Here is a 16,397-nt window from a genome sequence, read left to right as displayed (position 1 = left end):
CGGAAAGTTGCGAAATATGCGGGAAAAAATAATAAATGTTTATTAAAATATTGGGCTGTCTTATTTATTCTCTCTCACACACAACCTGCCACTAACGTTAAACCCCTTTACTATTCAATGAAACACATTCAATGTTTATTTATTGTAAAAGCAATTGGGCTATTTTAATCTCACACACACCCCCCCCCACCCCACACACTTCTCCGCCTCATTCTGTTTTTATTTACTCGTTCGTTATCTGACCAGCTTCAATCTTGGAGGCTACTCACCTCGTTTCTTGTAGCCCTCGAAAGGGTTTTGGAGGTTGATGCCACGGTGAATGTGAGTTGTTTGGCTTTCTTGTCCGCAGCAGCAGAAAGCATTTTCGAATGTTTGAATGAATCAAAGTGGGTCGTCACGTCGATGTTCTCTTATGCTCCAACACACAGTTGCACGGGGTGCAGAATAGTTTCCCCCCACTTTTTGCCCGGTCTTTAGTAGAAATGTTCGTGATGAGATGGATTAGATTTTTTCATCTTGGTGTTTTCTCTATCGTGTGAGCTCCACACGTTCACTCTATACAGTGTTGTTTACATTCTGTGATGCGCGAGCTGATGACGTCATGTCAAGACGAGTTAACTTTTTTTTCTTCTCAACTTTGTGTGGAAAAATGCGGTGATTATGCGGCCTTTTGATAAATATGCGGCCTTTTAAAAATCGCAGAATCGCGTTTTTCTGGAGGGTCTAATATACACTACTATACCATAGTGGTTGAATACACAGTATTAGGAAACACTTTATACTTACTGGACATGTTATACTCATTACATACTGTATATAAAATATGACCAAGAATGTGAGACAACTTTATAGAAATTCATATCACATCTGTTACTGATGCCATTTGTCATACTTTGTTAAACTCACAAATAGTAAAGTTCCATAACTTCAGTTGGGAACAAAGACCACACCTTATCTCCACAAGGCAATTTCCCATCCAATAGGTGTGCTATATAGGTGTGTATAACCCTTTCTCCTGTCTGTTACTCCCTCTTTCAGCACAAGAACCAGAGGGGGATTCAATGGAGCCTGAATACCTGCACTGAGACCCTCACCCTGCACCCTGAGTCTCAACTCTCAGTGTTTTTCAAGCCTTTCCCTGTTTTTTTGTATTAAACAAAACATTAAGCTTTCCCAATAGTGTGGTTTTCGTTTTGTGAAAAAGTGCAAATGCAGTGTTTGTATATAATAACCTCACATATTTGTTTGCTGTTGGTCGTGAAATTGCTCCTGCTGACTTGAGCCAGCCATTTTTTCCTCCGCTCTGTGTCAGTGGGGAAGCCGTACATTCGTACTCCTTTCTCGGAGCGATTTGAGCATCCCCAGGCAGCACAGCAAACCATGGTGGCGACTAGGAGGCAGCACAGCAAATCAGGACAACACGGAGGAAAAGGCACAGACAAACTGTATGATATGCTATTCAATGTTTATTGAATTCCATGTTTTTGCAATGGATGTTCCTAAAACAACACATTTAACATCATCATCATGCTGCTGCTGCTGCTGCTAGTCCTTTGATAGTCACCTGTCGGTCTCCTGTCCTTTCTGAAAGCCATAAAGATGACATTAGTCATTTCGATAACTTGTGTCCTCAATTACCATGGGATTACTGAAACTACCATGAATTTAAGAAAATGGTAGAAATTAATCTAATCTGAATTTTGAAGCATTCCTTTAGATCCCCTCCTTCTAAATATATCAATAAACATTAGAAAGTGATGCTCCTGACTACCATACAAGTTTAAGAAGATAATATTGTTTTTAAAGAATTCAAAGCTATAAATAAACAGCAACAGGCTCTTTAACCAAGGCACTGTTAGCCTAACATGTAAACTAGTTGTTCACACTAATCCTAATATTATCACTTAATATTAGCAAATTCTATTTGTTTTTTAAAACATATTGATGTAAATCCATACACATATCGATTTGTTGTATAAATATTGCAAATCAAAACCTTTATTCACTAATAATTACCAAAAATCGTAGTTCTATCTCCTGTTATCAAAGCATTCACATTGCCCGCCATGAACTTCCGGGGAACGATCCTCGTCTACATGAACCACGTGACGATAACCGATTTTGGACTTCCGCTGTCGTAACTCTTCTATCTATATGACGCTGGTTTAGCAGAGTTTTGTTAGCAAGAGCTGCATGTTCATTGACACAGATAGAACTGCACGTGTAGAGGTTTGAATGTATTTGAAGTGGAATTAAGGGTTTAATGGAAAGGAAGTTATATTATACTTTTTAAAGGCATAGGTTTTAAAAAAAAAAGCTTCAGTCATACAGATTAATGGTACAGGGAAGTTTTTCCCCAGCCTGGAAATATATCTGGTGCCAGACGCTAGGTGGTGGAACTAGCATGTTGGTTAGCTACTGCAGCTCACAAGCTAACTTTTAACCCATTATGGTGTGTTCACACCGGACGCGATGCAATTTTGGGGGGTGGGGCAATTAAATGTAAAGTCAATGCAAAGACGTGGACAGACGTGAATGAAGTGTTTGATGCGAATGACGCGGCGTCATTGAGGCGATTGAGGGGGGCTGCGACAACCGCGAGAATTCAATTTTTTCAACTCGAGCGTCAAATTCGCGTGATGCGTTCTCGCGGCAGCCAATCAGCGGTGAGGATCTCAGTCTGCCATCGCTGACGTTGAATCAGAAAACCAAAACATCAGCTGTTAGCACTAAGAGCTCACAGCTACTCATATTCAAAAACTGGACAAAAGTTATAAATGAACAAAACACAGACTGTCTGAGTCATGGTGAATACAGTCACTGTTGTATCGGTGTCTATATCACTTTGTTTTGAGAGAGAACGGAGCAGATACAACGTTAGCTTAGCCTCATCGATCCGATCTCCATTCAGAGAAGCACGCATTTTAAAAGGTTTTTCGCCTGCTTTCTTGTCTGCACACTTGTCAAAGCATTAATTCATGGTTTTTACTAACCGGTATCAGTATGAGGTTACTTCGGCATCATTTTTAAGCGTGTATTACAATTAAATCACGGTAAAATATGTTCATTTTGTTGCAGTTGGTATCTACCATAGTTCGTTTCGTGGCATCTACAGGCAGTAGCAAGTACTTCTGGCATATGCCACAGATGCCACTGCTTGCCGAGGCATCTGCCGCTGCTCAACGGGAGTTGCCTGCCACAAGATGCCAGAGTGAGAGAAGGTTTACTGTAGCTGTCACTCGCGTTCCGTGGCAAATGCTGCTATTTAAACCCGTATTTATCGTGTAAAATGTCGCTGTTTAGGCATGACTTTATCGAACTGATCTATACACAGGACTGATGTGCGATCTCTATTTTTCAAAAAGATTATACATTATCATTTCTATTCAATTTTACTTGGAGCATGGTTTGCTAAAATAAACAAACGTGCTATATTTATGATGAAATATTGGCGAGTGAGGGTTGCAACGCCCTTGGCAATTGTCGCTTCTTGAGGGGAGTTTCCACTGCTTGCTACGATAAACCAGGTGTATTATGACTAGTAAAGAGACTAATAATTAACAAATAAATATCTGTATTGACACAGCAACGTGTACACTGGTGTTATTAGACTTGGCAGTTATATTTGCCCCATGCCTTCAGCAGCAGCCCATTCACATTGATTTGATCCCTTTATGAAATGTCATCATTTCGACAATAAAGAAATGCTACATAAACGTTATCTTGCACGTTTTATCGAACCATCTCCGTTTCTAACTTTCAATATTTAAAAAGAGATCTCTCTCTCATCTGTGTGCGGGGGCGGGGCCTCACAGACATGCTGCTGTGCTGTGCACACAGTTCTGCCGGTAATGAATATTACATTTTGTTAGGAAACTTTTCCACCAATAATTCCAATAAGTATTCCAAAATGTATTCACTTCAGGTTTACGAAAGTAACTGTAATCAGATGCAAACGCGAGCTGAATACAGTTAGGCTACTTGATTTTTGTATTCTGATTACGTAACGCCGTTACATGTATTCCGTTACAACCCAACCCTGTGTACAGATCATCAGTCCTGTGTACAGATCAGTTCGATAAAGTCATGCAGCGACATTTTACACGACAAATACGGGTTTAAATAGCAGCATTTGCCACGGAAGCCGAGTGGCAGAGACAGTAAACCTTCTCTAACTCTGGCATCTTGTCGCAACTCCCGTTGAGCAGCGGCAGATGCCTTGGCAAGTTGTGGCATCTGTGGCATATGCCGGAAGTACTTGCCACATATACCACAGAGTAGCTTTTTTTTTTTTTTTTTTTTATTGAACATTTTTAAAACATACAAAAGCTTGGTGAGGATATCATCAACTTATCAACATAAGTGCAAGACATTCATTCACAATAAGACAAAAAAACATAAATAATACATCCAATAAGAGCCAGGGGGAGAGAAAAAAGCATAAAGGCACAAAAACATTTAAGAGGCATTAAGCTTACTTAAAATAATAACCATTTTGAAATGTCATTGCAAATCTTTATAGACATGTTACAAGATTGTATTGTTCTGCTATGTATCGGTACTTATTTTCTTAACGTGTGAAAAGGATATAATATATTATTTTGAAGGCGAGGAAGTTGTTGTTGCTATGGAAACAACATGACGGAGAAAACTTAATATCTTCTAAATATAAAGACGGAGAAAGTAAAGAACAAAGTCGGAAAATATCAGTACAGTATCATAATACTTTAACATAATTGTTTGTGTTACTTTCGTTGCAGTTGTGTGTCTTTAATGTAATGTAAATGTTGCCTTCGTGTGTGGTTCGGGGCCATCTTCTTGCGAAATTCACAATTCCATATTCGTGTGTCCATCGGGTGTCAATTTCGGGACAGTGTGACAGGGGCTTTATGAAACAGGGAAAGGAGGGCTTGCCTCCTCTCCATTTACTACAATGTAAATGGTATTTACCCAAAATAATAATTATATTTACTAAATCAGATATAGGAGAGTCCAAATTATCAATATAATATAAAATGTGATATATTTTGAAGGCCGGAATATTTGTTAATTTAAGTAACAACCAATCTCTCACATTCGACCAAAACAATTCAGAAAAAGGGCATGAGAAAAATAAATGTTTTAAATGAATTTAAAAAAGTAGAAACCGGGTAGATTTTATGAACAATTTTAAAATGAGTTTATTTTGCTTTCGGAGAAATAGGCCATTTTATAAAATAAGATAGAGCTTTTTCCAATACAGATAAAGTGTCTAAATTGGTCCCTTGTGGAAATAAGCCTCTGTTGAAATTGTGAAAAATGTGGGATTTCAGAGAAGCATTAATAGATTTTTTATTCTTAAGAGTATCGCCAATAAATTCTAAATTCGGTAAAACTGATACAACATTTGAGTAAAGTATTATGAATCATTTCAATAAGTGGTACAGGAATTGCTTTACAGATTTTGTTATAATCTTTAGCAGTACACTTTATATTGTATTTCGTGGAAAAAGCCAAAACATCTAGCAGTTTACCATTGCAATCTAGTAAATCATTAACAAACAAAATACCCCTCTCATGCCAATCACTCCTAAACAACGATTTTCTGTTTATAATAATCACTCTATTGTTCCATAAAGTAGATCCATGAGGAGAAAAATTGTGGGTAAATATCATTTTCCATCTACTTTTGAAAATTTTATAATTTGGTCGGAATCTTATTAACCTCAAAATCACATTTTAAAAGCAAATCAAACCATCCTAGAAGTTTAAATATGGCCTTTGAAAATAATTGAGTTTTTTTTTTTAATATTAGCCGTAGAGACAAAACATGAGTGGCATGGATAAATAAGTTTAGATATACCTTCTGCTTTAGTAAGAAGAACACGTTTCAAAAAAATAGTAAGATCTCTAGTTAACCAACGACTGAGAGATTTCTTCATATCTGTGATACGGTTACAAATATTAAGATCTTCTCTCCTGATATAATTTTTAGATAATGTTATTCCTAAATATTTCACTTCAGGTACCACTCTAATAGAGTCAATAATGGAATCATCACATGAATGGATAGGGAGTAATTCACATTTTGAAAGATTAAGAGATAACCCTGATGCTTTTGAAAAAATTGAAATTGAGTTAAGAGTTTCCTTTACCATGGATTTATTCTTTAGGAAAATGGATTTGTCATACGCAAATTGACTAATTTTAAATTCTTTGTCAAAGAGGGTAATGCCTAATATTTTGTGATTCTTTATAATAAGCGTTGTTAATACTTGGGTGGTCAGAATAAATAATTTGGGGGAAATAGGGCAACCCTGTCGAATACCAAGTAAAACCTGAAACCTAGGGCTCATTCCAGGTTTCAAAGATACAGAACTATAGATGTCCAAATAGAGCATCCTAATTATGTTGCAGAAATGTTCACCAAAACCCAAAAATGTCAGAGTTTCTATTAAAAAGGAATGTTCAACAGTATCAAAAGCCTTATAAAAATCCAGAAATAGTACGAGACCTTCAGTATCAATAAACTCCTGGTAATCGAGCATATCCAAAATCAGTCTGGTATGGTTATGAATACTTCTGCCCTTTATAAAGGCTGATTGACATTCATCTACTAGTTGATTCAGACCTGAGTTTAACCTGTTAGCATAAACATGTGCTAACAGTTTGTATTCATTACATAGTAGGGTAATAGGTCTCCAATTATCCAACAAAAGATTATTTTTATTTGGTTTTGGAATTAAGGTAATAAGGCCATGTTTCATGGTTGGCGAAAGGTTTCCTGCTGAAATGCAATCTGTGAAAGCCTTATAAAGCATTTCTCGCACATTTGACCAAAACCATTTGTAAAACTCTATGGTTATACCGTCCAGTCCTGGTGATTTGCCACCAGACATTTGCAGTAATGCACTATCTAATTCTTCAATTTTTAGTCGATCGACCATACTGTTTAAAAGGATCATCTATTGTCTTTTTGAATTCTGTAATTTTACTAAAAAAGTTATCACAATTTTCTTTAGAAAACTTTGAGTTATATAAATTGCTATAAAAAAGTCTAATTTATTAGTTTATCTGGTCTTGATTTTCAATAGTGACATCATTAACACTCAGTTTTTGGATTTTCTTTTTCACTTGTCTTTGCTTTTCAAGATTGAAGAAATAAGAAGTGTTTTTCTCTCCTTGCTCAATCCATCGGGCTCTCGAACGAATAAAAGCTCCCTTAGCTTTTTCCAAATACATATTGTCTAATTGAGTTTGTAAATTGTTCAGTTTAATTTGCTCATCCAATGATAACTCAGCTTTAAGGCATAAATTATTAATTTCACTTGTCATCTCTTGTTGTTTTTGTTTCTTTAATCTAGAGGAGTATTTACTGGAATTTATCGCAATCTGTCTCACACTAAATTTAAACCATTCCCATTTACTGAGAGATGACATATCCAAAGCCAGAGTTTCTTTTATCAGTTGTTTGATCTTTTTACAAAAATCTGCATTCTCCAAAAGACTATCATTGAATTTCCATATAGGTTTAAGATTGGGACTGAAGTTGCAAAGTAAAATGGACAAAGAGATGACACAGTGATCAGTCAGAGGTGATGCTGAAATGTCACACTTTGAGACATTATTAGTTAAACTAATAGAGATTAACCAATAATCGAGCCTAGAACACTGACCATTGTTAGAAGAGTTCAACCAGGTATAGTGTGCCTTTGAGGGATTATTTATTCTCCAAACATCAGTTAAATTAAGTTTAGAGGCCAAGTGAATAATAGAATCATTAAAATTATGGCAATGTCCCCTTAAAGGAAGACGATCTAACCACTCATCAGGAACTACATTAAAATCCCCTCCTATTACAATCTTATGAGTCATAAAAAGTACTTTCCATTCCAGAAAATTATTGTTTTTAATCTTTCTGTTATATCCATAAACACACACCAGTAATTAGTCCCATTAACATCAGTCACAACCATTAGCTAATGCCCGTTTGTATCACTCCTGTGGTCAATTATATTTCCAGGTAACCTGTTAAATAAAATCATCACTCCAGCCGAATGTGATGTTCCATGGCTGAAAAAAATGTTGTCTCCCCATTGTACTTTCCAGAACTTAGTGTCTGCCTCTACAGAATGAGTTTTTTGCAGAAAAACACAAATTGCCTTACGTTTCACATTGTTTTTTAGCCCCCTAGCATTTAAGGATATGAACGATAACATTGAAAGAGCAAAGATAGAATCCTTAAGAAAATGCGCAAAGGAATGCTATATCGATGCGCAGGAGTGAGTAACGTAGCCCTTAACAAACATATTTCGTGCAATAGCTCACAACATTTTGAATATAATCTGAGACAAGTCCAATCCTAAACACAATCAAACTGAGAACTTCAGCATACTGAGGACCGAAAACCTGCTCCCTGTCCCTCCAGTTAATTACTGCGGTGTTTTTCACGTTATTCCGGGTCCACTCTTTTGTTGTCAATCAGCACGAAGCCTTCCTTCAGAAAAGCTCTCTTCCCCTTTCTCCTGGCTTCTTGAATCAGTGGCCACAGTTTGGAGCGAGCCTCCCGGTCCTCCTTGGAGAAATCCTCTTTGAAACAAATGTGCATCTCGCTGTAGACTCTCGCATCTTTGGACTTTTTCCAGATCTCGTCATGAACAGTCCTCATCCCGAACTGAATGATGATTGACCGCGGTGTGTTGTTGGAAGTAGCAGCATTACCCTTCATACCCAGCCGATGGACAATGTCTACTGAGTCACGCAGCTTTTCCACAGACAGTGGAACAACTCTTGTGAGTATCCCGATCACAGCTTCTCTTGTGTTTTCTCCTTCTTTTTCAGGCAGACCATTCATCCTCAGATTCCACCTCCGTTTCTAGCGGGCTTGCTCCTCGCCAGACTTACGTAGTAAAGTGTTATCTTTCAGAAGATCATCAAACTTTTTCTGAAGAGCAGAAATGTCTTTCTTATTTTCTTTAGCTGCTTCAGTGTTTGCTTCAATGCGTTTTTCAAACTTTTTTTAACAGCTCTGTCTGTTCATCCATTTTTCCGGATAAGACTTGTATCGCCTGGAGAATGGTGATGCTGCTATCCTCTGCCATTTGTGTTTCGCCATGAACCTTTGATTTCTTTGGATTCGGTCCTTTAGTTGGTGTGTGGTCCCAATTTATTTTGTGTCCCTTAGAGTTGGTCCGCTTCCATGTCCTCAATAACCGAGTCGTCACACGCCTCACGGAGAACTTTTAAGTTGTAATCGTGGTCGGTCATGCTAGCAGGCACTTTATGTCAAAAGTGTTGGTAACTGGAGAATTAAAGTAAAATGTGACTATTTAAACTTCTATAATAACTTAAAGTGTATCATGAATAAGCTATTGCCTGTCGGTTTTGCAGTCAAGGACTCAAATCTAAACTTTTTCTTCGAGCCTGCAACGTTGTTGCTTCTTACTCCGCCATCTTCCCGAGCAGCCTCCCAAAGTTTACACACTGTTTTCTTGAGTGAGGTCTACATAATCCAAATCACACACCCCATGAGCCACAGAGGCCGCTACTCTGTGGCTGTAACTACCCGAAAAGTGACCACGCCCTAATTTATGCAAAAACTAAAAGACCTTATATAAATAAAAGGGTCGTGTTAGAAAACAATTCACTCACAGATTCATAATCATGAAGGTGGAATCTAACTATATCGATAATAATATTTATTTCATCCATGGGTAGAAACATGTTTTTTTCTGCTGTAAAGTTGGGCATTTTAACATGGGGTCTATGGAAATTGTTCCTTTCTGCAGTCAGTCCCTAGCGGCCCATGTATGAACTGCAGTGTGTTGCATTTCCGTATTGGCGTGCCGGCTGTTCCCCAGAGTTTGCCGCTTGGTACTGACAGTGGCAGTTGCCGGAAGTACTTGCCACTGCCTGCAGATGCCATGAAATGCGCTTGCTGTCTCTCTATTTGCATGGATATAAGCCCCGCCCCCTGGCCAGTGCGTCTTGTTTGAATGATGCGAGTAAACACAGCTGACAGCTGCGGTGAAACCTTTATATATATACAGTCTATGGGTGAAACTCGAATATTCGCATCGCATCCAGTGTGAGTTATACAAATGTACACCCCGAGTCTTGAAAAGGGAAGTTAGTGGGTCCTGGCCTATAGTTTACAACCAAAAACAAGAAGAAAAGGTCCGCCTGAGAGAATATTAGAGTAACTAATGGGGCGAATGTTAGCTAGCAGTGAGACTTGTCCTTTCTAGGGTCTAGCATTATTGTTTAAAAAATGAATAAGTTTAAGTGGTACATTTGTCAGTTAACATTTTAACTGCATAATGTGCCTAGAATAGAATGCTCAATAGTTAGCAACAGTAACCAAGGGGGACAGCAGGGAAATTGAATCATTTGGAAATAGTAACAGCTACCAAAACATAAAGCAGATTTATTTAAATTACATTAATTTAAATCACAAGTGAATGATAATCTGGTTGGAACAAACATGGATTGTAATTCCTCTACGAAGATGAAAAACTCAAGGAGTCCCACTCATCATCCAATCAAAACATCAGGTAAGTGAAATATGATCTTATAATGAATATTTCAGATAGTTATGCCCGTCAATTTGGTTAGCTAGTCGGCCTATTTAAAACTTCATCAAACACATCAAAGTCCCTCTTGGAACCTTGTACCTGTAGGGTGGTGACCCAATGTGTGTGACTAGAGCTAAAATCACATTCAACAACAAGCTTGTGTCATTACAGAAAATATATTGACAATAGTGTTTCCAAGTTTAAAACTACCCTTTGTTGTATCATCATAAAACAACAATATAGTTTAAAAAAAAAACTCCATTATGAAATCCATCTCAAAGAGACACAGACACTACCTTTAGGTTAGGAAGTTGTAGGGATATTTAAGAGCTAAATGTTTTTGATACAAAGCCTTTACCAAATGAATCTGTAAAAGGATCAATGCAGTTCCATTTTGATTTCCAGGAAAACACACCGAAGCTGATTCCAGTGCAGCAAAACAGCTGGACAGCCCTGACCAACTTCTATCAAGAAAAAAGCCTGGACTCTCTCTAGAGGTAAAGCTCAATAAAGATTGTTTTACTTAAGAGATAGTGTAGAAGTATTATGTAACAAGTAAATGTCTTGTATTCAAAGTTGTTACTTAAAGGTGACCTATCATGCAAAATGCACTTTTGTACGTCTTTTATACATGAATATGTGTCCCCGATGTTCCAGGGAACTCACCAAGTGTCTGAAAACCCAACCCTCTCTATTTTCCTCCATACCCAAATCTCTTAAAAAGGGTCTGCAACGGATCTGATACAGACTGATCCAGATTTGAACACTTCTATGACGTCACAGAAGTTGCGCTACGGCTATTGGGCCAACTCCACCAATCAGGAGGAGACAGCAACGGACATTGCCGTTCGAAAGCGCTGGAGACGCTGTAGTACATGCCAGGCTTGTAGATGGTGCTCAGTGGCGGCTGGTGGAAAATATTTTTGGTGGGGCTATGGAAATGGATGTGACCAAACCATACGAGGGCGGTCCGGTGGGATCCTCCCCTGGAATAATTTTTTGAGATATTTGCCCTTAAATTATGACTCCTGGTGATGTTAGAGGGCCAAAAATTGAGGCTTAAAAATATGAGATAATCCATAATCTTCAGTGTGGTTAGCTATGAATCTTCCAAAACTGACTGTGCAATAGTACAGTAGGCCCACACAAACTGCAGAACACTGGCGCTTTGGGAACGCTCAAATTATTTAATTCCCATTTAAAATCAAGAGACTAAATACGAACATTGTGTGTGTGTGCGCGCGTGTGTGTGTGTGTGTGTGTGTGTGTGTGTGTGTGTGTGTGTGTGTGTGTGTGTGTGTGTGTGTGTGTGTGTGTGTGTGTGTGTGTGTGTGGCTCAAGGCATTTATTGGTCATGCGAACATAGCTACAGTGTGGTTATGACAATGAAAATCTTAGGTCACAGGCTCCTCCAATAGTGCAACACAATAAAACAGAAAAACCGAAAAAATAGTGGAAGTAAATAGTAAATACAAAAAGAAAAATTGTAAAACAAAAAGGGAAATAGTGCAATAAAAGTATTTAAAGAAGTTATATGATTTATTAGATAAATAATTTCTAAGTAGCAGCCAGATTAATGTTATGGATGTGGTTTCAAAGTTCTCTCCACCCTATGTAAAGCCTTACGATTGAGGGCGGTGCAGCTGCCGTACCAGGCTGTGATGCAGCCAGTCAGGATGGTCTCTATGGTGCACCTGTAGAAGGTCAGGATGCTCTCTATGGTGCACCTGTAGAAGGTCAGGATGCTCTCCATGGTGCACCTAGAAGGTCAGGATGCTCTCCATGGTGCACCTGTAGAAGGATACTCTCTATGGAGCACCTGTAGAAGGTCAGGATGCTCTCTATGGTGCACCTAGAAGGTCAGGATGCTCTCTATGGTGCACCTGTAGAAGGTCAGGATCCTCTCTATGGTGCACCTGTAAAAGGTCAGGATGGTCTCTATGGTGCATCAGAAGGTCAGGATCCTCTATATGGTGAACCTGTAGAAGGTCAGGATGCTCTCTATGGTGCATCTGTAGAAAGTCAGGATCCTCTATATCAGGGGTGGCCAACCCGCGGCTCTCGAGCCGCATGCGGCTCTTTGCCTAGTTTCATGCGGCTCTTCAGTTCATATCGAATTGTATATGTGTGAGTTTGGGGGAGAGACACTGACTCCTGACTAGTGTTGCACGGTGTACCGATACTTGAAAGGTATACCGCGATACCCTGCCGTTAAAAACGTTACGATTCCTCCGTTTCATTAGTATCAGTACTTTAAGAATGACGGGGGGAAGTACTCCGGTGAGAAAGCGCAGTTTTTATAAGAGCCGTGTGTGTTCAGCGCTCTGCTTCCACTCCCTGCACTGCAGCCGTGCCTGCAGTCCCTCCCCTCTCAAGCACGCTCTAAGCCCCTCCACTCTCTCGTGCATGCGCTAGCTGCCAGAGCATGTGAGAAAATGAGAAGCATGGCTGCAAGTGGGAGTGCAACTGCCGCTGTGCCTCGGCTTGTTGACAAAAAAGACGCCAGAAGCTAAATGTTGATGTATTTTAGCTATATCTCTGACAGTGAGGGCAAGCCTACGGACACCACGAGGCCTGTCTGTAAGAAATGTATTAATTGTATTTAATACGAATTCTTGTCATTTATTTTATTTTTTGTTCTCATTGTTTAAAAGTTTGTGTTATGGTTCTGGTGTGAAATAAAGCACACTAATTACATTTGAGACTGTTTCCCTTTTTTTAAGAAAAGTATCGAAAAAGAATCGGAATCGCAATTCTTGACTTGGTATCGAAACCAAAATGTTGGAATCGTGACAAAACTACTGCTGACAGTTAAACCTGATATTTAGTAGGTCTGTTAAGTATTGAATGCTGATCATTCTGACTAATTTGGCCGGTCAAAGTTGTTTGGGCTCGGATAAAGTCGCTCCGTTACTTTCGTCCCGGCTCTCCCTATGTGTGTATGTGTGGTCTCAGGTGTCAGTATGAGAGGATGACAGCGCGTCTAATTTTGATGTGGCCCAAAAGCCAATCACAATAATACCTGCGATGCAGTGAACCAATCACCTTTGAGGGGGGGAAAACCTATCGTTGATTAAACACTATCCAGTGTTTCCCAAACCATTGTCTTGGAGGGGCGCTACGCCCCGCCAACGGAGCCCCGCGCCCCCCCTGAAATTCAAGGTGTATATATAATTTTTAAAAAAAATATATATAAAGCACCAAATTGCAAATAATCTATAACTACTGTCACTTTTCACATTGAACATGTGCTCTTTTATTAAATAAACTAAACACTTTCATTTTAAGTTGTGAGTTTAGTGTTTTTGACCCTAAGAAACACTGATGCATTAATCAATAACAATAATCCACAGCTCCTCTCTGCTCCAGAGGATTTAAAAAAGATATATCCCAATGCCACAAAAATGCATCAGTGACGTGGTTGAAATCTTGTCTCCAGAAAACAAAACACTGAAACAAGCGGTATCAGTGACTGTGTGTTTGATGTGGCTCTTTGCAGTAAAATAGACAAAATGTGGTTCTTAACCTCTGACTGGTTGACCACCTCTGCTCTATATGGTGCACCTGTAGAAGGTCAGGATGCTCTCTATGGTGCACCTGTAGAAGGTCAGGATGCTCTCTATGGTGCACCTGTAGAAGGTCGGGATACTCTCTATGGTACACCTGTAGAAGGTCAGGATCCTCTCTATGGTGCACCTGTAGAAGGTCAGGATGCTCTCTATGGTGCACCTGTAGAAGGTCGGGATACTCTCTATGGTGCACCTGTAGAAGGTCAGGATGCTCTCTATGGTGCACCTGTAGAAGTTGCAGAGTATCCTGGAGTCCATGTTGAACCTCCTCAGCCTGCAGAGGAAGAAGAGCCGCTGTCACTTGGTGTTGAAGGCTGAACTGTAGTCAATGAACAGCATTCTCACATATGTGGTCCTCTGGTCCAGGTGTGAGAGGGCAGTGTGGATGGTGAGGGCTATGGCATCGTCTGTGGACCTGTTTGCTTTGTAGGCAAACTGCAGGGGGTCCAGAGAGTCAGGGAGGGAGGAGGGGATGAAGGTTTCGACTAACAGCTCAAAGCACTTAATGATGATGGAGGTGAGTGCTACTGGGCGGTAGTCATTGAGGCTGGTGATTTTAGACTTTTTGGACCCCACTGCAGTCAGCATGTCGTTGTGTCCCCGAGACACTTCACCCCAAATTGAGTATGTAAGCCTCTTTGGATAAAAGTGTCTAACAAGTAACATGTAATGTAATGGTGGAGTGTTTGAAACATGCGGGGACTACAGACTGCAGCAGGGACCTGTTGAAGATGTCTGTGAACATCTCTGCCAGCTGAACTGCACACCCTGAGAACACAGCCAGGGATGCCTTCAGGTCCAGGAGCCTGTGTGTGTGTGTGTGTGTGTGTGTGTGTGTGTGTGTGTGTGTGTGTGTGTGTGTGTGTGTGTGTGTGTGTGTTTGAGAGAGAGAGTGAGCGAGTGTGTCTATGTAAGCAATAGAGAGTTAATGTGTGTTTGTAAGACAATCCCTCAAATCAATGGAAGTGTTTCTTCCTTGCCCTTTTCTTGATAAGTTAATCAAAATCCTAACATTGCTCGCTAGCTCAACAACATCCTCAGGCTCTGTGACCATCACTGTTCCTTATGGTTGCTGGCTCAATTCGTCACTTTTAGCTTTTGCTATTTATTGTTGAGAAATGTTTTAATGCAGCCGCGACTCTCTCTTCCTTTTCTTTCTTTTTCTTTCTTTCCGCTGCCCCGCGGAGCATTCGGCTGCTACCGGCACCATCCAATGCCAGTGTGACATGAGTGAAGGTGGGGTTGTGATTCGGCTATAGACTGCCGCCGTGTAGTAATAAAGTTGAGCGCATACATAGTGAGACCTACAGTACAGAGACGGTTTAGAAAATATATTAATTTGACCCTATAGTAAAACCGAGTTATTTATTGCGGAGGAGAGTGAGTTTCATTTAAAACAAATTATGATGAATGAGGTTGTGCATAAAAATATAATTATATTTATTTGTTTTGCTCTTGTCACTGAGGGCCCTCTCTTGCTCAAGGGCCCCTGGGCATGTGCCCAGTGTGCCATTATGGTTAATCCGGTCTTGTGTATTGGAGTCAAATATTTCCCTCTAAAATGTAGTGAGGTAGAAATATAATGTAGCATAAAATGTAAATCTCTACAAAAGTGTTTAAAGTATCTAAAAAATGTAATTTCCACTACTAATTGATACTTGCACCATTTTACAAGTCTACAAACCGGCCAACTACACTTTCATGAGCAAATCATTGTTGTAATTGGGAACTTTAACTTATTGTATTTGTTTTTTATTTCCATTCAGACAAAAATTGACCTAGAGAAGCGGAAAAGGAATGACCTGATCAACGAGCACAACAGACTCAAGTTTTCAGTGAAGGAGAAAGAAGCCAGGTTGAAGACGCTGCAGAAGACCCTGCAGACAATGGATGCCCAGCCTGCAGCTTCCAACACTGAGGACGCATGTAGGCAGGTGAGTGTGTGGGGGGCATCACAGACTCACACCCAGACACAGCTGTCGGAGAAAAAATGGTCCTTTGGTGCACCATTAATGTAAAAATGTTGATTAGTGCAGCACCTCTATCTTAAATTATAGACTATAATGCACAAAACATATTGCACTGAAGAATATGTCATTAAAGGTCCCATATTATAAATAGTAATATTTTTGATGACTTTTTTATTATAAAATGGCTCTAAGTCTTATTTAAATACTGTAAATGTATTAGCCGTTCAATCCCAATTGCATGTACTCTATGTGACATCTACTGACAGGAAGTAAAAACATGAACCCAAGCTGCAGCCTAGCAACAA

At 39.5% G+C, this 16,397-nt stretch overlaps 1 protein-coding gene across 10 annotated transcripts in view; it reads left to right on the top strand.

Annotated features, from left to right (window-relative positions):
- Positions 1–4,333: 4,333 nt before the first annotated feature.
- The window catches only part of LOC307013011 (coiled-coil domain-containing protein 183-like), a 50,607-nt gene continuing 38,543 nt past the window's right edge, over positions 4,334–16,397 (top strand). For 8 of the 10 annotated variants that reach the window (XM_079640252.1, XM_079640245.1, XM_079640243.1 and 5 more), the window contains exons 1-3: positions 9,685–10,532; positions 10,959–11,050; positions 15,889–16,056. In XM_079640252.1, coding sequence (XP_079496378.1) covers positions 10,463–10,532; positions 10,959–11,050; positions 15,889–16,056 — 330 coding nt within the window. In that variant the 5' untranslated portion in view covers positions 9,685–10,462. Of the gene's footprint in view, positions 8,772–9,684; positions 10,533–10,958; positions 11,051–15,314; positions 15,359–15,888; positions 16,057–16,397 lie in introns of those variants that run through there. The other 2 variants (XM_079640251.1, XM_079640244.1) reach the window with 2 other exon arrangements.

The sequence above is a fragment of the Notothenia rossii genome (assembly GCF_949606895.1).
Source record: "Notothenia rossii genome assembly, chromosome: 7".
NCBI classification, from domain to species: Eukaryota; Metazoa; Chordata; class Actinopteri; order Perciformes; family Nototheniidae; genus Notothenia; species Notothenia rossii.
Note: the sequence above shows the minus strand (reverse complement) of the source record. Positions and strands in the feature narration are given on the sequence as shown.